The 23,846-nt window shown below is 51.0% G+C and overlaps 8 protein-coding genes across 8 annotated transcripts; 5 read left to right on the forward strand and 3 right to left on the reverse strand.

Annotated features, from left to right (window-relative positions):
- Nucleotides 1–4: 4 nt before the first annotated feature.
- On the reverse strand, nt 5–1,174 carry SNOG_12558 (hypothetical protein). The gene is made up of 2 exons (XM_001802727.1): nt 1,068–1,174; nt 5–1,018 (listed from the first exon to the last, which is right to left on the reverse strand). Exons 1-2 carry the CDS (start codon nt 1,110–1,112, stop codon nt 128–130), a joined length of 936 nt encoding a protein of 311 aa, XP_001802779.1. The 5' UTR covers nt 1,113–1,174; the 3' UTR covers nt 5–127.
- A 279-nt stretch (nt 1,175–1,453) lies between these two features.
- Nucleotides 1,454–3,683, forward strand: SNOG_12559 (hypothetical protein; the record flags this gene model as incomplete). The annotated part of the gene is made up of 2 exons (XM_001802728.1): nt 1,454–1,507; nt 1,560–3,683. The coding sequence occupies 2 exons, from the start codon at nt 1,454–1,456 to the stop codon at nt 3,681–3,683; spliced, it is 2,178 nt and encodes a 725-aa protein (XP_001802780.1).
- Nucleotides 3,684–4,055: 372 nt separating this feature from the next.
- On the reverse strand, nt 4,056–8,092 carry SNOG_12560 (hypothetical protein; the record flags this gene model as incomplete). Its single annotated transcript, XM_001802729.1, has 7 exons — nt 4,056–4,199; nt 4,250–5,436; nt 5,587–5,945; nt 6,045–6,343; nt 6,413–6,716; nt 6,765–7,631; nt 7,680–8,092. The coding sequence occupies 7 exons, from the start codon at nt 8,090–8,092 to the stop codon at nt 4,056–4,058; spliced, it is 3,573 nt and encodes a 1,190-aa protein (XP_001802781.1).
- A 1,142-nt stretch (nt 8,093–9,234) lies between these two features.
- SNOG_12561 (hypothetical protein) lies at nt 9,235–12,435 on the forward strand (the record flags this gene model as incomplete). The annotated part of the gene is made up of 4 exons (XM_001802730.1): nt 9,235–9,289; nt 9,350–9,696; nt 9,747–10,154; nt 10,411–12,435. 4 exons carry the CDS (start codon nt 9,235–9,237, stop codon nt 12,433–12,435), a joined length of 2,835 nt encoding a protein of 944 aa, XP_001802782.1.
- Nucleotides 12,436–14,812: 2,377 nt separating this feature from the next.
- SNOG_12562 (hypothetical protein) lies at nt 14,813–15,426 on the forward strand (the record flags this gene model as incomplete). The annotated part of the gene is made up of 3 exons (XM_001802731.1): nt 14,813–14,956; nt 14,978–15,234; nt 15,282–15,426. 3 exons carry the CDS (start codon nt 14,813–14,815, stop codon nt 15,424–15,426), a joined length of 546 nt encoding a protein of 181 aa, XP_001802783.1.
- Nucleotides 15,427–16,016: 590 nt separating this feature from the next.
- SNOG_12563 (hypothetical protein) lies at nt 16,017–17,737 on the forward strand (the record flags this gene model as incomplete). The annotated part of the gene is made up of 3 exons (XM_001802732.1): nt 16,017–16,259; nt 16,317–17,252; nt 17,310–17,737. 3 exons carry the CDS (start codon nt 16,017–16,019, stop codon nt 17,481–17,483), a joined length of 1,353 nt encoding a protein of 450 aa, XP_001802784.1. The 3' UTR covers nt 17,484–17,737.
- A 753-nt stretch (nt 17,738–18,490) lies between these two features.
- SNOG_12564 (hypothetical protein) lies at nt 18,491–18,847 on the forward strand (the record flags this gene model as incomplete). Its single annotated transcript, XM_001802733.1, has 1 exon — nt 18,491–18,847. One exon carries the CDS (start codon nt 18,491–18,493, stop codon nt 18,845–18,847), a length of 357 nt encoding a protein of 118 aa, XP_001802785.1.
- Nucleotides 18,848–21,741: 2,894 nt separating this feature from the next.
- Nucleotides 21,742–22,947, reverse strand: SNOG_12565 (hypothetical protein; the record flags this gene model as incomplete). The annotated part of the gene is made up of 2 exons (XM_001802734.1): nt 21,742–22,471; nt 22,886–22,947. 2 exons carry the CDS (start codon nt 22,945–22,947, stop codon nt 21,742–21,744), a joined length of 792 nt encoding a protein of 263 aa, XP_001802786.1.
- Nucleotides 22,948–23,846: the final 899 nt, after the last annotated feature.

Raw genomic sequence — 23,846 nt, forward strand, 5'->3', positions numbered from 1 at the left:
GTGGTGGACTGTAATCAATCTCCAATCCATACACGTGACTACATAGCCAATATTTCAGCGGTACTGTAGGCAAAGACCAATCTGCAAGTATCATCAAACAAAGGCATTATTTCCCGAAGAAGATGACTTATCCCTTATTCTTAAACGCCAATCCACTCTCCTTCCTCACAACCCCATAAACACTCGGAATATCCCCCTTGTCCCCAATCTCCTCCTTCACCCCATCCAACCTCTCCTGCGCCAATCCCAACATCTTCGCACTCGCCCCACTCCTATCCGCTAGATCCCGCGCATGCCTTGCATCCTTCCTCGCAAGATCGATATGAAACAGCGGCTCATCCCTCTGATAATAATCGCCCGCCAGCATGCGCTGCGAGTAGGCCGTGTACGGGCCAGGAAACATTGTCTCGATGAACGAATGCAGATTCTCCACCCCGAGGCCGGATTTCTCGGCTAGGACATGGCCTTCGGACAGCTGGCTGACCATGTTGAGAATGAAAGTGTTGCCGATGACTTTCAGTAGGGTGGCGTTGCCGGCGGGCTGGTCTGGATACTCGATGTCTGCGCGGCCCATGACGCCCTTGGTGTAGGGCTTGACTTTGGCAACTGCCGCCTTCGTGCCTGCGATGACGCAGACTAGTTGGCCGTTGTCTGCCATTGCGGGTGCGCCGAAGACGGGCATGCCAACGAACTCGGCGCCTTTTTCGGTGATGCGCTTTTCCAGGGCATTGGTGGTGTCGGGGTGGACGGTAGAGCAATCGACGATTAGTTTGCCCTTGGTGTCTTCTTGCAAGATGGTGTCGACTGTAGAGTTGACGGCGGCATCGTCGCCGAGACACATGAAGATGATGTCGGCTTCTTTGGTGGCGGCGTTGATGGTGTCGACGACTTTGGTCTTGCCGCTGCCGACATCTGAGGCGATTTTGTCGGACAGGTCATCGGAGCGCTTCTTCGTGCGGTTGTAGATGATGAGAGGTTTGTCGAGATTGCCCTTTTCTACCAAGTTCTTACACATGCCCTACAATGATCAGCTCTACCTGTCATGAGTATCTCCCGGCTATACTTACTCTTCCCATGTTGCCGAGGCCGAGCCAAGCAAGTTGTGGAGCCATGATGATTTTGTGTTTCGAGTATCGTGAGAAATGTACAGCAGGTGTTACTTCACCTTCAAAAGTCGTGCCAAGTGGATGTACTTTGAACTTTAATACTCCAGGTAGCCGTCCCGCATCGATGTCATGAGCTTGTATCCGGCAATGGGAATAATGGGGTCCAAGGCACGGGCCGATGTCGGTGCTAGTACGAATGACGTTTAGCTGCCCACCTGCCTTTATCGAACTTCGATTCACTGAAAAACATGTGCGCGCGAATTAATTCACACTCGGCACTCACACCTCGTGATTGCCCATAAACATCCCTTCCCAATGTTCCCCACGTCTGTGCGATAGCATGAAGCATGTTTATTTGCTGCAAAGCCCCCGCGAGGGGTTTCGGGAAGGGTACAAAGACCGTGAGTGTAGCGTGTGCGATGCGCGGGGTGCTAGAGAACTAATAGCGGGCAGCTTTCCAAGTTCGATAACACGAGCTATGCTTCCATAGCACGCATATCGACTAGCACACACAGAAGTGCATTACACACGCGCAAAGCTTCAAGCTCGGCGAAAGAGCGCCAACGAGCCGATCGCGAACAACTGACACGCCTGCTCAAAGAGTCGCCAGGCAAACGCGATGCGCGCAACTTCTTGAAGCAGTTCGACGCACCGAAGCCAAAGAAAGGTGAAGGAAGCACCGCCCCAAAAGCAAAGCAAGGCACGAGCGAAGTCGTTCGCAAGGATCCGGGTACAACTAGGACAGGTGTGAATTTGGGGAATCTCTATCAACCCACTGTATTCACGCGCGAACCTCTACCGGAAAAGAAATATGAGGAGGAAGACAAAGAAGAGCCATTGCATTTGGCTTTGGTCAAATTGAGGCAGCCACAAAATCTGGATGACCGCACGCTCGGCGGCATTGCGCTGACGCTGAGTCAAATGGCGCAGCTCGGTCTAAGTACTGCTGTCGTACTTGACTGTGCGGAATACGATTCAGAGGATCTACCGCAGATCGATGGCGCATACGAGAAGATGTTGAGAGAACAAGCTGCCCGGTTCGTGGCGACTTTGGAAGAATACAATGAGCCCGGAGCCCTACTCATCGAGCATGCATTGGGCAAGACCAAGGAGCAGAATGTCATTCCGAGCACAGTCCAGATTCGAGGCGGTGTTGAAGTCAAGAACAGCTTCTTGCTCTACCCTCCTATCGATGATGGCGTCATTCCAGTGGTTCTGCCAATTGCTTATGACAGTGACTTGAAGAAGGTTGCTGTCGAAGCAGACGACGTTGTCCTGGCACTGATCCGGGAGTTTGCTGGAATTGCGGCGCACGCTGATCGCGGAGCATTTGAGATGTCTGAAGCATCCAGTGGCAACAAAGATTTGGATGACGCTGAGCGACCCATCCTGGACCGCATCATCGTTCTAGACCCACTGGGCGGCATACCTTCTGTAAATAGGGCCGACGGGGCTCATGTATTCGTCAACCTCGAAGCGGAGTATCGCGATATCAAGCTGGAGCTTCAACGGTTGTCTGCTGCAGCTGGAGATGAGGCCAAATCTAAGCCAGCAGTGTCGTTGGGTACTGGCAATCCTTTCTCAAAATTCGTGGAAGAAGAAGTGGCGACGACACACGGCGGTTCGAAACATCATCTCGCCAACCCAGCGCCGATGCGCCACCTAAAGAATCTCGATGTCGTCCAGCGTGCTTTAAGGATACTACCACCCACCTCTTCAGGTCTCATCCTTACTCCAACGGAAGCAGCGAGAAAGGCCATCCCAGACGATGACCGGAGCACGCCATCCAAGAACCCTCTCCTGCATAACCTGCTTACCGACAAGCCAATGATATCATCATCGCTACCAACTTCACCAGCGAGTCGGTTCCTCGGTTCAGTTTCGCCGAACCCACCGACCTTTCTAAAAAAGGGCATACCAGTAACTATGGTACCGGATCCTCGTGAGTCTGGACCTTGGCGACCACCTTCTGCGTCAAATCCTAGCATCGAACTAGCCGAAGATCCACGTATCAACTTCCCTAAGTTGGAGGACCTGATCAATGACTCTTTCCGCCGAAAATTAGACGCGAAAGACTATCTCGATCGCATTCGCGGTCGCGTTGCCGGTATAATTATTGCCGGCGATTACGAAGGTGGAGCGATATGTACCTGGGAAACACCAGCTTCGCTACGGGGTGTGAAGATACCGTCTCAAGCTTCTGAGACCCCAGACTCGCCATACTGGGTGCCGTACCTGGACAAATTTGCTGTCTTGACATCTTCGCAAGGTTCAGGCGGGGTATCAGACATTGTGTGGGCAGCGTTGACGCGAACTGGTTTCCCGGAAGGTGTTGTGTGGCGAAGCAGGACGAGTAATCCGGTGAATAAGTGGTATCAAGAGAGGTCTACGGGAACGTGGAATTTGCCTGGAGACCAGTGGACTATGTTTTGGACGACGAATGGCGTGACCAAGCGCTGGGATGGAAACGAGTGGGATCTCGGACAGAGCAATAGTCTGACGAGGTGGGAAGCTTATGTCGACGTGTGTAACGGAATTGTACCGAGCTGGGCGGACGGAATTAAGAGAGCTGATTAGATCCTCGAGAAGTAAGCGAAGACGATGTCGAAATAATACGCCGACTCGCAATGTTGGTCCTTGTCTTTGTAGATGGTCAGAGCGGTTCAAACTTGATGGGCTCACAACAGCCCTGATGTCATCTGTTCGACTACCACACCAGGCAGCGGCAAGATTCGTGTCCGCTCAGCACCTACACGACCTAATCTACCAGTCTTTAGGAGCGCACTCATGACTTTATAAGGGAGCCGAAGGTATGCGCCCCTCCAAGGCATTCCTAGTTGGTGTTGCGAAAGTTTATGAGAGTATCTAGGCTACCTTAACCTCCTCTCGTTGGTGAGAGCAGACAGGAATTCTGTCGGGGCCTGGTGACCACACGAAAGATAGCGCCAGCTACTCGAAATCCGAAGTCGAGATCAGCGACTCATCGTAATCCCACCCATGGCCTTCATGTAGATGATCGGGCAACGGCTTACACATGAAACAATAGTCAAAGTCGTAACACGTGCGGCAACGGAATCTTGCTCCGAACACCACCTAAATATATATTGTTAGCCACATATTGTTCGCGTAGATGCACAACTCACATGATGGCACCCATCGCACATGATATTAGCAACGATTTTTGCAGGTTTGCGTCCAGGAGTCATTGGACCCAGCGCATTCTTGCACTCAGAGGATAGATCCTGTAACATGTCCATGTGTCCATGATAGATGGCGATGTCAACGGGGTTCCAGTTGCTTGCCGGTTGATGGGTCGCGAAGCTCTGGCCGCGTTCGCCTGCTTGTACCAGTCGTTCCACGACAGATTGTGCGCCCACTTTGCAAGCCCAATGCAGAGGGCTCCAGCCGCGCTCACTAGACGCCCGCGTAAGAGGCACATACCTTCGGACGGCGTCAAGTAGCGGCAATGAGCCGGACGATGCGGCATAGCAGATTAGATCGTCACCCTTTTGGTCGATCGCGAACATGTCCAGGCCGAGATCTTTGAGGAACGTGAAGGTGTCGTATTGTCGGTGAAGGACAGCGGCGTGGAGTAAACTACCGCCGTGCGGATCTGAGCAAGCGAAATCTATCTTGAGCTGGGAGTTGATCAGTTGTAATGTGCTAAGGCGGCCCTTCTCCACAAGCAGGAACAAGAAAGAGACGGGTATGCTGGATGCAACCTGGGATCCAGAACAGGTCGGAAGAAGCATCTCAACTATGTCATCGTGGCCGTTGTGTGCTGCCATTGTTAGCGCGGGCCATCCGTTGAACACTGTTGCAGGAAGGTTGGCTCCGTGGTGCATGAGCGTTCGGACAACTTCAGCATGACCGTGAGATGACGCCGCGATGATTGGAGTTCTTTTCTGATTGTCGCATATATTTGCATCCGCACCTCTTCCAAGAAGAAGCAGCACGACATCGAGGTGGCCTTGGGCTGCTGCTTCGTGGAGCGCAGTCGAACCTCTCCTATCTCGCATATCCAACGAGGGATCGAATGTGGCAAGTTGCTCGACCACTTTGGGAAAACCATGGTACGATGCCATCTGGATTGGACCTCGCTCGTTATTGTCGTAGATGTCTAAACGAGCTTTGTTAAGCAGGAGGACTCGAACAGCCTCGACGTGGCCTCGTTGGGCGGCATACATAATGGGCGTCCATCTTCTATTGTCCATTGTGTTTGGGCTTGTGCCATTCTCGATGAGAATTTGGACTACCTGCGAATACCCTTTGGAAGCTGCTGCATGGATTGGGATCCAACCCTCTTTGCCCGGACTACCTGCGTCTACCCCTCTTTCCAAAAGTTATTTGACAACCTTGGGGTGACCATGAAAACAAGCTTCATTGAGCAAAGTGGCCCCATAGCTATTGTAAGCGGTCATAGTTGCTGCCAAATTCTGATTCATTAATACTTGTACCACATCGTACCAACCTCTTCTACATGCAAGTTCCAGAGGCGTTTGCTGCAATTGATCCGTGATAGCCGCGTCAGCCCCTCTTTGAAGGAGAAGTAGTGCCATAGTCCTGTCGTTATTTTGAAACGCGATCTGGAGAATGCTGCGCAACTTTGGTGCTTTTGCTTCGATACTAGCACCCGAGTCAAGGAGAAGCTCGACTGTGCCTGTGTGCCCCATCCGTACCGCAGCAAATAGTGCAGAACCATGGCGTCCACAGTCTTCATTGACGTCAACACCTTTTGCAAGGAGCATATGGACCATATGCTCGTGTCCATGCAATGCTGCGATGTACAGACATGTCCGCGAGTCATTGTCTTTCTCTGTTATCCAATGTCCGGTAGTACTAGGAAGGGTTGTAAGTATCTTGTCGGCCAAGATGTGTAACCCTAGTTCGGATAAGAGATGCAAGCCAGTTTTTATTCTTGGATAGTTTTGGCTGTACAGGTGTAGCCCGTAACGATAGACAGATGTCGCCTGAACAATGCTGGACATAGACCCGTCGTCTGTGAGAATTGAAGCCGCGAGATCGAACAAATTCTCCTGGACACTTGACGCATGTTTGCCCCAGTTGTGTGCGGCATACTCGAAGAATGGGTGCTTTATCAAGCGGTCCTCCAACCTACCGTCAGACGAGCACCTGCCGTGTCGGAAGGTGTCGAAAGAAAGATACGTCAGACACGTAATAGCGATGTATAGCTGTCCGCCGGGGCTCCAAGTCTCGCGGATGCCCTCGAGATACTCCTGTGTTGTGTAGTGTACTAGACGGATCACATTGCTACACTCATCGGTGGTGACAAGGCCTGCACACACCGACACAACATCTGCTTCGTCAAGTATGTTATCTATATCGAGACTCGTCTCACCCGATTCCACGGCTAAAGCATGACAGAGTTCGCTTGTAGTGAGCGCTCTCTCAGCATAGACTATCCAGGTCAGAACTCTCTTCGCAAGAGCAGCATCTTCAGGGAGCTGGCTCTCAAGCCGCTCAATTGCGTGATCATAGGCTCTCTCGACTGTTTTTACTTCTTTGGATAGCCTCTCGAGTGTCGAGCAGATCTTGCTCTTTGTCCGCTTGTCAAGCAATGAATCTATGTAGAGTCGAGCTAGCAGGAACCTGATCTGGTCAGCTGGAATCAAATCATGGGAGTGCCCATAGACCTACATCCCGTCGATTGCCCCGGCAACCTTTTCTTGTATCATACGCGGTAGCTCCGGATCATGTTGAACACATCTGGGAAGCCGATCAAGTTGTCCTTGTATAAAAGGTTTAATATCCTCGTCACGCGCGCGGATCTCGATCTTTAACGCATCGCGGAATTCTTGTACAATATCTGGTATATGACGCGAGGTCACCATGAGACATACGTCAGTACTATTTCGCATCTGAGCAAGACAGGCTGAAAGCTGGCGGCGAGTTCCGTTTTCCACTGCGCATTCATCCAGAGCATCGATGACGATATAAAACCTCGTAAGCTGTGCAGACGAAGTTTGTAAAGTTTCAAGAAGCTCATCCTTGGTTGGCCTGGATCCACGAGTATTGTGGTGCTGCTGCAACTGTTTTGCAAGTTGAACGACACCAGGGGTGTTTGCAAGCACAAGCTGCTGCAAGATTGCTTCAAGCAAAGCCTCCACATTCTGTTCGATGCGCGACTTGTAGCTGCAATACAGCCACGCAACTCCTGTTGTACTAGTCCGCACGCTCGTTACGAGATGATCAACAGTGACAGCTGCTAGCATAGTTTTACCAGCTCCCGGCATGCCAGGACAGAACAACGTCCTGTTGGAAGTGGCTCCGTCGAGCCAATCAGTAAATTCAGGCGCGCTGAGAAACCATTGTCCTGTATTTTGATGTCGATGGCGGAGAATGTCTGACTGTTGAGCCAGGAAGTCTATTGGCGATATCCAGGCTTTGAGAGCATCGAGCTGAGCACGGTCTAGGCCCTGCTGTATCGACTCTAAATCGGCCTGCATGCTGGGCATAAGACCTCTCACAAAAGTCATGTCGTTACTGATGGCCTGCGACAATTTGCTGCTGCTGTTTAGTATCCGTTCCGATGTTGTGGTTCAGCAACTTTACAAATGGTCCATCTGCAGTGCTATCCCAATGAGCGTCTTCAATCGTTCCATGCATTGCAAGATAAGGTCAACCTCTTCTTTCTTGAATTTCCAAGTGAGCACGTCGATTGCTTGGCCGAACCGACCCTTGCCTGAGGTGATTCTTGCTTGCAATACTTCAAGTGTCTCTTTGAACTGATCGAGTGGCCCTTTTTTGGTGGCCAGACCCCTGATAGCGGCATACCACGGGCTGCTAGCATCGCCTTCCTCTAGGCGGAATCTCAGGCTTGTAAGCAGACTATGTAAGTTCGTCGCCTCGATAGCGCATTTTGCACGGTCCTTCGAAGCGTCTTCGACATCATTCAGATAACTAATAACCTTATTGGAGAGCTGGAGTAGGGCGACGATGCTCGCGGTAATACTGAGAGGGTCCATGTTGTGTGAATGGAGGCCCACTCCAACATGGCACAGGAAATGGCCGATCGCGTGATATCAGATGCTGAGGCTACTAGACTTCTTCGGATGATGTGGTCAGCGGATTCGCAAGGCAGGCGCATTGTGCGACCGATTACATCCTCTCCGAGCACTCACGGGAAAGTAGAAACAGGCTGCTGAACAGCTGGGCGCGATAAAAGGGTTTTTGTGGCGCATGGTGAGAACTGTACGAAGGTGCGATTTTGCCAGGTCAGCAATGTTGGCGTTTTGGCCCCGGCTAGCCCTATGCGCCTGCCTCTTACAGTCGAGCTGCAGGTACAAGCACGCGTGCAGTAGAGTCACATGACCATGATCACGCAAGTCCATGGCTATTCACTGTCTGGGTAATGGTGGCGTCTTGTAATGAGATTTAGGACAGCATCAGATTCTCTTGCATTCGGGTAAAGACATGTTGGGGTGTCCTTCACCATGTTCCAGGGTGTCAACTGTCAGACTCCATTGCAAGCAATACTAAAACATTGCTGCTAGCCCCGCAGCCTGCGTAGGCTAACAGTAGTCCTCGGGGATTGGGGAAGCCCCGAGACCGTACACCGAGTTGAGAGATGATGGTATCCACGGTCCACGTCACTGTTGGACCCAAAGAAAGCACCAGCGCTTGTGGTTTCGTAACTGTTTTCGTTTTTGGAGTTGCAAAGTCGGCACCCGTGCTTATTCGCTGCCGTGACAGCCGAGTAGTGTGTCATTCGGATAGGCGGAGGCCATGATCCTCAGGAACGCGGCTCGATGGACAATAGCGGACATGTGGTATGCAAAGCTTGTCGGCTCTGATCATGTGCACAAACAGCGGCCGCGTAAACACTGCGGTTGATGCAGCCCGTTTTTGTACAGTGGAAGGAGTTGACGTTGTGAATCGATTGTCGCACTGGTCGCCAGACGGCGCTTCGCTCCTCGCGGGTCCTAGCTTGCACAGCCTCTTGCCGAATGGACCGCTAACTGTGGCCGAGCGGGAGGGTCCCAAGTCTCTCCAGTGCTTCCAGTGTTTCCCGTGCTCACGCTTTCCCCAGGCCATGTCAAACGTCGCTCGCTGCCACTGCTGCGCCAACTCGCAGCCCTAAGACGCTGCCGAAGAGAATGCGGCCGTCATGGACAGGAAGGCCCTCATCTTCCCTTGGTACGCGCCAGAAGGCCCCAGACATCGTGAGAATGCAATTGCTGACACAGGAACAGCGGCCTCGTCCTAGCCTCCGGTTACTTGAGCACCGCGCCGCCACGTCGACCACTCGTTCGCCTTTGACAAGCCGCTGCACACCGTCGCCGTCGTGCTGCTGCTGACGGGCCTCGCCGTCGTCGCAATCGAAGCCTGGGGATACCGCACCGCGCAACCGCACCTGCCGCCGAGATATGTTGCGATACCGCTCGGCAACGGGCAGAGCAGGCCCGGCGAAGAGATCTGGACCGAGGCCGGAGCGCCGTCGCGGAGAAGAGCATGGAGCGTCAAGGCCGTGGGAGCGCTGTTGGGGGTGCTGCTGTTCGCGCTATGCGGTCGCATCGCCATCTACTTCCGAGTCATGAAGGACGTCGAGTGCAGCGGGCCCTCTGCAATGGTGCGCATACCCCAGGATAGGACACGATATAGATATACTAACCCCCACAGGCATTCCTCCCCCTCGTGCTCGCCCTCTACCACCACCTCCGCCACCCCAGCCAGCGCCAGTACCCCGCCTGGAGTGCTGACTCACGCCCGCGCACCCAGCTCGACCGCGTCGTCAACTTTGTATACGACAGCTCCTCGCGGTACATTATCCCCGCCGCCCTGCTCTCCATCAGCAGCTTCCTTGTTCTTGTCAAGACGAGCGCATTGCACTCCACCTACATCTGCCCCGTCGCAAACTCCGCTGCGGCGACGATCCCGACTCTCCAATTTATCGGCTTTCTCGTAGATTCGTTTCTTGTACAGGCTATCTATCGCTTGGTAGACGATGGCATATCTCCCGCCGACGACTGGACAATCTATCTCCAGGACGGTACCTCAAACCACTTGCTCGTTGGCCTGACATTTATTGTAAGCAGCACCACCACACCCTCACACCACCACACCACCAACTAACATCTCCCAGGCATCATCTCTTGTACTTGTTGTAGCCGGCATGGTCGTATACCCTGCCATGCCCGAGCACCGCGAATGGATGCTCTCGTTTCCTTCTGAGTTTCTTCTTGGTCTTTTGCGTTTATCGTTGATGATACCCTTTATGACGTTATGTTTCCTAAAATCGGTACGTCTCTGATCACCTCTGAACATGCACCTGCTAACTGCCCAGGCTCGGTCATACGGCGTTATGAGCGCGGTGCTCATTGCCGCCTTTTCTTCTGCATACATCGGCGTACTTCGGGCACTTGGGACCGGCGTGTCCTATTCTTTTCCACCAAAGTCTACAGTTGGGCTTGCTCTTTGTCTTTCTCTACTTACCATTGCACTCATCCTCCACCTAGTCACCGACACCAACATTGAGACCCGCATCCGCTCTTCGGTGCCTGTACGTCTGGGCAGGAACCAGTCTGCAGCCTTCATTGTCCTCCTCATCGCCTTCTCCATTGGTGTAGTTGTTTATCGTCACCAGCCACCTTCTTCGAACCATCCAATCGCGACCCTGATTGAGCTTGCTGCAGTCCAGCACGAGACGTGGGAGTCGCAAGCGCATCGCAGCAAGAGTCTGGCCGAAGCAGCTGCGCATTACCGCCGACGCTACAAAAGAGACCCACCACCAAACTTTGACAAGTGGCACCGCTTCGCAGTGCAACGGAGCTCCATTGTGATCGACGACTACGACAATATTGAAGAAGACTTAGCGCCGTTCTCCTCCTTCAACCCTGATGATCTGCGACTTCGCACCGCGACTGTTCTAGCTACCAATACCGACGTAGGTGGTATTCGAATAAGAGATGGCAAAGCAGAAGCAATTTCTGAGGTGCCTGAAGAGCACCGATGGGTCATTGAAGGGGCCGTGATCATGATCCAGGAATTCGCCGAGTTTCTTCCCGACATGGACCTTGCCATGAACCTCCACGACGAATGCCGAGTAGCCGTACCCTATGATCATCTCCGCAACGCGCTCGAAAACCCCCAGCCATACCCCACACCAGATCCCTCGAAACCTTCCCAGGACTTCAGCAGCGAACGTGCGAAGAAGTGGCCAAGCATCGAGGACGTTCGAACTGATCCGCAATTCTTCGAAGATGCTCGACCCCCAACTTTCCAGACGTATGGTTCCATCGCTTGTCCGCCAGACTCTCGCGCGCGGAAAGAGCGTCACTGGCAGACGAAGGGCTTTTGCTCCAAGTGTATAGAACCTCACTCCATGGGCGCTTTCGTTGCCAACTGGACTTTGGCTGCTGATCCTTGCCACCAGCCGGACATTGCGAATCTTCACGGCATGCACCTCAGTCCTTCTACTATGATGGGCACTCACGATGTTGTACCCATCTTCAGTCAAAGCCGCGCACCCGGATACATCGACATTCGCTATCCTTCACCCTGGAACTACCTGGACAAGACAAAGTACGAGTTCGACGAAAAGTTTCCGGACCCTCATTTCCACGACAAGGAAGATATTTTGTTCTGGCGCGGCATGACCAATGAAGGTGTGACAACAGCTGGAACGTGGAAGGGTATGCTGCGTCAACGACTAGTTCACCTCGTCAACAACGAGACTTCCCGCCACCCAATCATGCTCCCCAAAGGCGACCACAGCGGCAACCTTGAATATGCGATGAAGCGAACGCGAGACATCAAGAAGTACCTAGCCACCAAACTAGACGCTCGCTTCGTCGACAAGATAGTCAGCTGCGCCGGCCAAGACTGCACCGACCAAAGGAGAGAGTTCTGGCTCGCCAACGACATCGACATCCGCAGACACTGGCGCTACCGCTACCTCTTCGACGCCGACGGCCCCGGCTTCTCCCCGCGTTTCATCCCCTTCCTGCGCTCCAACTCCGTCGTGTTCAAATCCGCCCTGTTCCGCGAATGGTACGAGGGCCGGCTCACCGCGTGGAAGCACTTCGTCCCGGTCGACTTGCGCCTACACGATCTATTCAGCTCGCTCGCGTACTTTGGCGGGTATGGCGTCGAAGACCGCAATAAACGCATGATGCAGGGCAAACCCAAGGAAGCGGAGAAAATCGCGCGCGATGGCAAGGTGTGGACGGAGAAGGTGCTGCGCAAAGAGGACATGGAGGTTTATATGTTTAGGCTGCTGCTGGAGTGGGGGCGGTTGACGGATGATCGGCGGACGGAGGTGGGATTTCGTATGGGCAAGAAGGATCGGGAGGAGAGGAGTGAACTGTAGATTTATATCGCATTGCGCGGCGTTCGATCTTGGGCTATTTTCTTCTCTGGAATCCCAAACTTGCAATTATTATTTTCCTCTGAGAGCCGTGCTAGTGCTTCGTTTTCTGGTGTTGGGTGAATTCCTTTCTCAAACATCTCCGTGAACCATTTCCTAAGCTCATGGTACTTGTATTCATTCATCCCACATCCCTTGCACATATACCAGGCATTTCCCGCCCCCTGGTGCAAAAAATCGAGCTGCTCAATTTACAACGTGAGCACCACTATCTCCTTCGTTCTGTCAGAATTGAGCCGCTCGATATTCGAATTTTAGAAGACATGAGGAGCTTGGCTTGTTGAGTAAGGTAAATACTGAGCAGCGAGAGGGTTTTCGAATTCTAATGCTAGGGCCAGGGAGGGTATGAGGGAGACACAACGACCATCCTCCACATGACTTAGACCTACGGAGCGAGCGTGAGGAGAACAGACGTTCTTGACGCAGAAATGGGTGAGTGATGGGAGGGAGGAGAGGTAAAGAAGCAGGGAAGTAGAAGGAAGTAGGAGAACATCATCCCTTCAAGCCATGGTAGTAAACCCAACCGTCTGCTTTTACAATCGTTTAGAATTTATCATAAGTGCGTCTTCAACTCTTCGGTCCATCCATGTATCCTCCTTTGTGTTTTTTATTTCCTTCGCACACCCACTCCTTGCATCCCTACGACATACTCTTTTTTCCGCCTTTCACCAGGTGCTATCCCATCCTCCCTCTTTCTCTTGTTCGAGTCGCAAGTAATCTTAATACGAGGAGGTATATGATCAAGCCGATGGTGAACCATAGCGCTAGGGGTACGAGGGAGTACATTATTTTGGATAGGCGCGAGGCGTATGTGATCAGTGAGGGGGAAGAGGAGGACATTCGGTTTGCTGGGAAACGGAGAAGTGGTCCCAGTGTTTTGGTTCAGGGGAGAAGGTGTTTTGAAGGTTATATTGTTGGGTTTGGATTGGTGATGCTTGGTCGTTGAGAGGACGTATTCGTCGAGGAGAGATTTTTGGGGACGCTGTTGATTGTTGGATTGAGTGTTCAGAGGTAGTTCAGTAAATGATGATGATCGGAATATCTTACATTGGCTTAAATTCGTTGCAGTGGTGTTGAAAACTGTGCTGGCATCTTACAGTGATTCATTGGAAGTTGTATTAAAATGAATCAGACTATGGCTGCCGCAGGTGATGGGCATGTCGCGATGCTAAAAGGAGAGAGCAATATTTGAAGATCTTTACTATAATCAGCACCGCATGTACTGTTAAGGTGCGGATCCTCGCCGCTAATGCCGTTGCGCCCCCGACGGGCGATTTTCTCGCTGGCGGAAGCATTGAGTACCATCCTGCGAGTCTTGGCAACATGAATGGGTAAGCTAGCGTACGGCACAGCAAGGCGGATAACACAGTGTCGATCGAACACCGCGTAAGTCTAACTCAGCCTATATGCAATGACAAACGGGGTCTGCGCGACGCAATGGTTTTGCGAGACAGACATGGGATGTCGACCAGGTCTACTGTCTTATTGGACCATATCACCATGAGGTTCAACAAATTCAGTGGTGACTTAGACTACAGATATGACAGAAGGCAAGTATCGACATAGTCAATCGTACTTACTACACGTTGATTGGGTCGGCCGGCAACGGAAGTCGGCACCGAGTGAGGCGCAAGCATACTTCCGTTAAATCCTTCGGAGGCGCATGCTTACTAGCCTATGGGTGCGTGCCGTCGGACGAGTGTTGCATCTTCACGGCTTTCGCTAAATCGACCCAGGAGCAGCAATTCTTTGTTAATCTCCAAGGTGTGAGCATGCTTGTCGTGCTTACTCTGCGCCTGACGAGGGACCTACATAGGCAAACACGCGGTCAGCCTTGCAACGTTAATCAGACCTTATCAAGGAAAGATGACTCTTCAATCGGTCTTGACTTTTCGCTGCGTACCTTCACACAACTGACTATATTCTTACTAAAATCGCATCTGCATCATGAATGCCTCACGGTCTGTTCAGCATTCATAGCAACTTGACGCATTCTCCAGAGTGCCTTGCACAGCCTCGCCAAAGATGATGCGATTGGATGAAAAGCGCCTCCTGTACTCGGGTCTCGGAGGATCAAAGTTAGAACTGGCCCATTGCATGTCCTCTGATACACGCACTTAAGTTTTGGCAACTTGAGCCATCCCCCAGGTGGTTGTCGGTGCTTCATCTCATGTACGCGGTGCCCAAAACGCGAGCCAGGCAGCGAAGTCTGTACCATCAGGCAACCACCTACCAATGATAAGTATTTTGTATCATGCGATAGTCATTGGGCATCAATCATCTGATACACGCGACCTTCTGTTTCGATGAACCCACGAACATGTTCACCACCACAAAGCAGCCTCTTGACAGAACCGTACTGCGCTATGCAGGCCTCGTCCAAGGCCTCGTGGCACTGCCATGCATGATCCAGCTCGTGTGCAGCGCATCCCTGGTCCCATCCCGAAACCTGGTACTATTTCACGTAAGCTTGCTACATCCATAGCTTCTAAACATCACTGACGAAGTGCGCAGCACCTATATTCTTGCCGCGGGAGCATGTGGCGCCATCATCTTCACCGCAGTCGTGCAGTGGAAGGCCCTGACTACTAGCTTTCAGGTGCGACGTTTAGAGATTGTCGAGTCAGTTCTGGCGACGGGATTGTTCATCTGGCTCAACTTCTCGTGGGCAATTGGCACTCCCGAGAGGCCGTTTGGACACATCAACTTGAAGAGGTTGATCTTTAGTGGACTGGGTGTTGTGTAAGTGCATTCATGTCGTGGCTGAACGAGGGAGCTGACTTTCAGAGTGTGCTTTTCTACGGGCCTCTTGCGCACGCGGATGCTGCATGGAAGGATGACGAGAGGAGCAAGGATCTTGACTTCGAGGGTGACGGTCGCACCGTATACACCGATGCACCGGAGAAAGCGCCGTTGGAGTTGGTGCGGAATTGATGTTTGCGCTCACAAGCACCGACAGGAGGAGACGTCACAAATGAGACCAAGCGAACATCAGGAATGTAAGCTCTGTGGCGAGATTGGATGCCAAAAGAGGGCGAGGAGATCCACGATGAGGATGTTTTGATGCTTGACCAGACGTACAACAAAAGAGGTCGATAACAGTGGGGAATGCAACGAGCAACGATATAACGTTAGTACAGTGCGCAAAGAGTCCTCATAAGATCCAATAACGCCTGTTTCCCTTACAAGTAAGCTGAGTGTGTAACAAACCCGCAATCTCCTTCGGCTGCCACCATATGGGACAAACAAAACGAAGAAACTGCGGTGTTTCAAACCTGCGAGACTGATTCGAAATCCTCGCATCATGTGGAGCAAGTAAAACGCATTGAAATGACGGCCAAAAGAAGAGAGCGTAAAAGTGGTTGCCTGGACGCTAGCGCAGGGATGCGGTTGTCACGGAATTGACCGCGTTGTTTGCTAACTTGAACTCCGCGGTGGAAGCAAACAACAAAAGATATTTGTATGGTGGACTGATCACTTCAATCACACAGACCGATCAACTTCTACGCGAAATCATCGACATCATGGAGAACTTCTATCTGAAGAATATTTCCAGATACCGTCAACTCATTCATGCACTAGACCCTTGCCCGAAGCCACGAGTATCCGAAGGATCGCCAAGTTCAACTATGATCGTCAGTGTCAGAATTAGGCCTCTTGCTGAGGATGAGGTATTCCCCTCAGCAATCTTCCCTCGTTCAAGTCAGAAAAGCGTGGTAGACATCCATGACCTGTACAACCATCCAAGTGGCATTCCGAGATTGCAGGTGTGTAGTTTTGCGTGCACAACGTACCCTAGTTTTACTGACACTCTCTGGCAACAGAGTACCGACTACCAAGTAGATCGGCTTTTCGACTCCGATTCGACGACCGAGCAGATCTACGAAGATCTTGTCGCAGATCTGATACCTTTCGCTTGGAATGGCGGGATCGGAACCCTGTTTGCGTACGGCCAAACAGGATCGGGAAAGACCTTCACAGTGAGCAGGCTAGAGGAGCTCGTGGTAGAGACACTCACGAGTAGAACTCTGAGTGGGAAAGAGGACGTCTACGTGACCATTATCGATCTTGCTGGCAACGCTGCTTTCGATCTTCTGAACGAGCGAAAACCCGTATCTCTACTGGATGATGCCGATGGTGTCACGCAACTGAAAGGTGCTGAGGAACATGCGGTACTCAATGTAGAGGACGTGAGGGCTCTGCTCGAGCGAGCAAGTTCCTTCCGACAGACGGCGTCGACTCTCAAGAACCCCGCTTCTTCACGATCACATTTTATCTGTCGTATTCGGATTCGCAATATCAGCAGCGGTTCGGACGGTCTGCTGTATCTGATCGACCTCGCAGGATCGGAAGGTGCTCGCGATATCGTGGCTCACGGAGCAGACCGCATGCGCGAGACGCGACAGATCAACATAAGTCTCTCAGTATTGAAGGACTGTATTCGTGGGAAATCTCAAGCGGATGCTGCGGCCTCGTCGGGCAATGGCAATGCGGGCCAGAAATTGCCACATGTGCCCTTCAGGCAGAGTGCGATCACGAGAGTTCTGAAACATGTGTTTGACCCAGCGAGCACTCGACCTTGCAAGACAGTCGTTATAGCTTGCGTCAATCCAAGCCTTGCCGACGTTGGGCCGAGCAAGAACACTTTGCGATTCGCGGAGATGTTGCGTGTGCAAGTCCCGGCGCCGGATGAGATTGATGACGCCCCCACAGCTATGCACTGGACCAATGCACAGTTGAGAAGCTGGATCAAGCAGAACGTGAGTACAGAACTGCACTCAAACCCCCCACAATGAAGCTGACGATATTCGCCCAAGTGTGGCTCACCTCCAATCCTGGACAGTGTTGTTGCTCCGCGCGAGACAGGAGCTCAAATGTTCAAACTCTCACGGACGGAGATCGAGTATCGATGCCAGAAGTGTCCGGGTGTGAGGTCGGAGCAAGCGAAAGCCTTTCGTTCTAAATTGTGGAAGATGTACATCAGTCATTAGATATTGAGCAGGACAGGCGGAAGAAGCGTAGAGTGGGGGAGACTTTCCAAATGTGCTATAGTATCGGAAATGTAAGACAATCATCACGTCTCAAACGCTCCGAAACACCCTAATACATGGTAACCTATTTTGGGGCACGTCACATTATGACAAGAGATGGGAACACCGGGAGCTCTGTGGACACTCCATGTCACCGAGCAGCTACAAAGAATAGATCTCAACCAATGCATGTCTGGAAATTTGTTTGCTTCAAGGGTTGACAGCTCACATTATCCAGTGGCCAAGACGAACGGTCGGGTCTCGTGTCGTACTCAGTGACGTTGTTCTATATCTGCTCAGACGTTTGCAACGCTGTGCACATCACCGTGGAGATGGATTAGCTTGGCACACAAATACTGTTCTAGACGAGCTCACTTGACATGAAATTGCGCAGTCATGTGTACAGTTTGCTGTAGCTCTTCACCGAACAAAGTTTATTACGTATCTATGGAAACCTGTGCCATCTCACAAACTCGAAACTCGTTGTATCGTGTGACTGCTCTTGGAAAATGACAGGTCCGGTCTTGTGTACCGATGAATTTACTCTTCTGAAATCGGAAACCATCACAATCACATGGGACGTTCCCGCGTGATTGTTTGTCTGTTGTCTGAACTTTGCGAGGTACCATGTACAACGAGTGCTTGAGATACTGCATCTACGACTGAATCCTCTATTCTGATTGCTCAGATACGTGTCGTTCTGAATCATGTTGCACGAGTCCTTCCAAGCTCGATTGGACAAGGTTACCATCGATCTGTGCACAGAACAAGACCCAAGCAAAGGGTTAGACGCGTCAGTATGCTGTCTGAATTAAACAAAAGGTCGTTCTGAGCAAGAGTGATGATTCCCATTCTTTACAATGATAAAGGAGTGGTGCCTCAACAAATTTGATAATACCTATTACAAGCAACATCAGAGTCATTCTTGATTCACGTCAGAGTAACTTATCACCTGAACTATATTCACCATGCACCCACTCGCGCTTCTTATCATCATTGCCTCCACGACTGCCAAAGTTAAAGCTATCTGCTACACATCTGGCGATGACTGGGGCAGTGACCAAGGCCAAGCTAATGCAGCCCTCGAGGAAGTTTGCTCACATCTTGCCAACTCGGATTACAAGCATCTCGAAGAGAGATACTTCTGCGTCAACGCTGACAGCGGCAATAAGAAGCTAGAGTTCTGGATCAAGTGTCATTCAATGGGGGGTAAATTTGTGGATGTACCTCTTTGTGTACAGAGCCTCGGTGACGAGATCAATGGCTGTTCACTGGGGGGCGCATCAATGTGGATGTCCCTCTTTTTCAGGTGCGTATTCGTCTGAAGCTCTTATCAAAGAAGAAATGAATGCGATGTGACTAACCTTTGCTGTAATATAGGGCTGATCCTAACCCGGGGAGGTGTTGAATAAGGATCAGCGGGTATCGGGTCATTGAGACGCGCAAGTTGTGGGAGATATATATCACATATCAGTCCATAGAGGTTAGCAAAGACGCAACGAGAGACTCTTCAGAGGTGACCACTTAAATACGCCATAATGCGTCCAAATTTATGCGTTTCTCAGATTTTGCTTAACTTGCTGGTCACTCTCACTGCCGACACGCGTTCGGGTCTCATTTCCAACTTAGACTCAGCCACATTGAGATATTTCCGCTGATATGTGTGCAACACAACAAATCAGGTCACAATGCCTTCCTACCACTTTCGCCTGCCTATAAGCTCTGATTGCCCGTGACCATACCCTGGCGGCAAACAATGGTGGTCATTCCTACGTGGACCATCGTGTTTTGTCTTTACTCTGTGAGGTGTAATGTGAGTGTGAATTATCACCTAGCAAATCACAAGAGAAGTTGTTTTCATTCGTGCGGTTAGCATGCCGTGACCCGAGCGGGTATCCGTCCCGATGACTTCCACAAGGCGACGTATGCTCAGCTGGACAACCATCTGTACACTAGAATGTTGCCGGTTGGGCCGCAAAACATTAAGATGTTATTGGGCTTGCACAAAAGACGATTTGACACAGGTTAAGTATGTATTTATCTGAGCTATAAAGGAGTCACTGGTCTCTAGAGGTTTTCAATGCACAACTGAAATCGCGCGGCCTTCATTGCTATCGTTACCACATCCACACCTGAACCTATCCCACTATGCATCTGCTAGCACTATTCTCTTTCATTGCCACCACAATTGTTGCCGTTCCCCATAACTGCTATCCTCGTGGCGAGTGGTGGAGTCCTGACTATGGTCATGCACTAGATGCAGTGGAAGACGTTTGCAATACGCTGGCCGATGAATTTGAGCCGAATGAGACCAAATACAGGTGCATAAATTCAAACAAAGGCCACTTGAAATTCGAGTTCTGGACGCAAAACGCCAAAACTGGATATGCGAGGGTTATGGAGAAATCACTCTGTGTCCATTGGCTTCAGTTAATCGTCAGCGGTTGTTGGTTAGGTGGTACGGTAACCCGGGACGGCTGGTATTATAGGTGTGTGCTCATCCATAATTCCTATTGGAGGAGAGTCTCAGGTAGTTTGACTGACCTTATCTATGTTTAGGGCCGATCCTAATCATGGAAGATGTGGAAGCCTCGATTCGGTGGCAAGGACCACTATTTGATAGAATTGAGATCGAATCACATGGTAGGGTCGTCTCCTGAATTGCTATTGGTATGAATATGTTTGCTGATGACTTTGTTTTAGCAGCACGTAAGAGCACGAGTGATACTCTTGTGTAGTTGTCTGGCCTTCTGTGTACTTGGCGACGATCAGTATATAACAATCATCCAGCACTCCTCGTTTGCAAACCGGGTTTTCATCTTGCAAGATGATAGACGCCGATACGTGCCATAGCACGAACCAGTGTTCGTCTAAATCACGTCGCACAAATTGACATAAATGATCACGCAAGAAAGTGTCCGATTGTGAGCACTAAATCACCGCTGAACTTGTGCAACTGGTCTCAGAAGCAATCCGAGCAATGGAAATCACTCATCCTTCATAGCCATAAAAGATCAGCTATTCTCTACAGCATCAGAGCCGCACGAATCGCACTACATTGAGGGTTGTTGCGAAATAATTTTACATTCAAATCTATTCCGGTTATGCATCTATCTACAATCGTGTTAGTCTTTGCCCGCAGCAGTCACTGACGTTGAAGCCAACAGCCACTCTCATGGGGGGTAGCGTGATGCATCAATGTGAAAGCCTCTTGGATCGCCACCTTCCCCGCTTGGCCCCTGAAAGTACCATCCGCGGTCCTGGCGGACTAGGTGGAACATAAATTCCAGTAGCTCTAGATTGGAGCAAACAACATCTGTGTCAACTATCAGCTGAAAAATACTGGTCAGCGACGTAGTTGCCCAGTTGCAGTCAGGATGCCTGCATGTATCTCCTGCACCATAGCCTGGGATGTTTAAGCATGATGACGGTGGAGGCAAGATTTTTTTCAAGATGGTCGCTAGCGGTATTCAGTGAGCGAAGTACAGTCCTCGAGACATCGATGCAGTGCATGTGCCAGCGCGGTAAATACTTCTCGTGCATTATACCTAATGTTTAACGTTATGTAATATCCGTACTCATCTCCAACAAACGAAATGCCCGAAACACCTGAACCGATCAAATGTCCCAGACAAGAAGCTCCATGTAAGAATGTAAAGCCGGATCCCCGAACGCCTCTTGTCCATCTACCCGAAAGCCGCGCAGTGTGCACCAATACAATATATATCCACGTATCACCAAATCACCAAAAACGCCAAGAATTAACAAAACCCCAAGAACGAGCGACTGGTAGTACGAAATACGCGGCTGTAACATGAGTATGCGCTGGCAGGCCTGTTACTAGGATGTGATCGGTGAGCGCCCTGAACTCCGAGAGACAACCCAGACGCGGAGGAGAAGATGAAGCGAGTGTGACGTGAAAAGATAAGAGACGATTCGAGACCAGGTAGGGAAATTTTGATGGAGAATGTGCGGCAGTGTAACACGTGTGTTGTCGTGGAGAGCGGGCATCGAATGGCAACACGCAGGCTATTATCGTTGTGCATGCGCAGTGTGCATGCCACGACATCGGATGTTGCGGCATGCGAACTAGCAAGTGGATTCTGTACGCCCTGAATCCGAGTCGTTGAGGAGTTACCCGTGGTTCGTGCTATGGTGTTGAAGGAGACCACAATAGCAACAGACACCGTTGATTTAGGATGCCCACATTTTAGTGTGTTTAGTAGAAGACGCGAACGACGTCGTCATTGCTTTCTTCCTCTTCATCAGCAAGCATGTACAGCTCTTCGATCTTTTTCCCCAAGCCGTTTCTGTCCTCGAAGCCTTCCCCTAGCCTCGTCACACAGCTGAAAGCCACGTTCCACCCATTCACACCCGCGGCGTAGAAGGCTTCGGAGGTGGCCGCTTCCCGGCTGCCGCATCGGATAATCTTGTATATCTGCTTTCCGTTGAAATGGGAGCCGTGTGCGAATGAATCACTAGCCTGATACGTAGTCAAGATGAGGTTGTAGACGAGAGACGTCGCATCCAACGCCTCTGACTTCTCTTCGCTGCATTGATGACATGTACCAGCGAATCCGCCTTCGAATACGTGGCCGGCCATGCACTCGAATATATCGTCATCTGTTGGTGTAGTCAATGCTCGAGAAGCTAGCAGCTTTGGTATTTCGAGGCTGACGGGCCTAGCGTCGGCCAATGGTTGTAGCTCAGGTAGGTTGTAACCGAAACCTTCAAGAGACTTCATCTGCTTGAACAATGACCGAGATGGCTTCTCGTACCAGAGCTCAGTACCTCCGTATATCAAGAGCCACTTGAATTCTTCTAAGTCGGCAGCCTGTGGAGAATGCTGGGTGACGAAAACGTTGCGCTTGAAAGGCTCAATGCGGACAATGCGGGTTGTCTCTAGAAGTGATTCGCCAGAGTAGTTGACAGGTATCAAACTTGCAGGGCTGGAGACTCGCTCTTCTGGTTGGAATGGTGCATCTGAATGTGGAGGTAGAAGAGATGGAGGAGGTGGTGGAGGTGGAGGCGGCGGCGGTGGCGGTGGCGGGGGAGGCTATTCCTGGGATCAGTACCTCGAAGAAAATCAGTCAAGATTACGTACAGGAGGAGGAGGAGGTGGTGGTGGTGGTGGTGGTGGTGGTGGTGGCGGGGATGCCATAAATGTTTGCGGATATGAAAACCCGGCCACTCTCGGAGCTGGTGGAGGCTATCTATGTTAGTAGTGCATGGTAAGTAGGAGTAGCTGATTTATGTGACATACAGGTGGCGGAGGTGGTGGCTACAGAGCTTCGTCAGTAACATTTCTGCATTGTAGCACGACTTCAGAACTTACGGGAGGTGAGAAACCGGGAGTATCATACTGTTCTTTGTGACCTACTGGCATCATTCGATGCGGAAGTTCGAAGAATGGAGTTGCGGGCATGATGGGTAAGTTTCTTGGATGAAGAGGCTCTGGAGCCACAGGGCTGGATCGCTTCACTCTTGTAGTTCCTGGCTCTGGAACATAGTTGATATGATGCCCGCCATTCATTACAAGTCTTGTGTGGAAGTGTTCTTGATGATGTGTCAAGTCTACATTTCTCTCTTGCGAATCACAATTTCCACACATCCGAGGCCCTTGAATGATTGCTCCTGATGTTCGTGGTGAACTTGGTTGCAAAGCGAGGTCTTGCATGGTCGGAGACCGGCTGACAGATGACGGCGGCGGATGTGTCGGATAGTCTTTCTCGAGATTCATGGATAACGTGTCTTCAATGACGACGAAATCGTCTGCTTCCATCCTGCGGTGCTGCACGAGGTATACAGATCAAGACGTAATGAACACGTTTGTTTGAGCAGGATTCAGGAAGTTTGTTCGGTAGGAGAAGGACAAAGAATAAAATTTAAGGAAAACGTAAGCGATCGAAATGCTGCGTAAGCTTCCGACCGGATTGGAACAAACTTAGCGAGGACGTGTCCCATCGGCATGGGTTATGTCTCCCGAAGGCTACGTATATTGAGACAATTGTGAAGTGAAGCAAGAGAACAGATCATAATACCGCCGAGCTGGGACGGTAATTGTCCGCAGCTAGTCAGTAGTAGGGATCTCTACACGGTACACCAGGTGGGGAAACTTCCCCAACAATCTAGGTATTGGTCGAGCGGACACTGTTTCCGGCGCAGTACAGCGGTACAAGAGTAGCTATACTTACACAGAAGCAGTTGCCATACCCTCAAGTCCGATTGTTTTATTGCTCACGTTCGAGGATGATGTGTTCTGAATCAATCATTGGCGGTGTTCTCGTTCACCAGGACGCCGCATGATGCCGTGTAGCGTACGAT

Source organism: Parastagonospora nodorum (genome assembly GCF_000146915.1).
Source record: "Parastagonospora nodorum SN15 chromosome Unknown scaffold_23, whole genome shotgun sequence".
Lineage (NCBI taxonomy): Eukaryota > Fungi > Ascomycota > Dothideomycetes > Pleosporales > Phaeosphaeriaceae > Parastagonospora > Parastagonospora nodorum.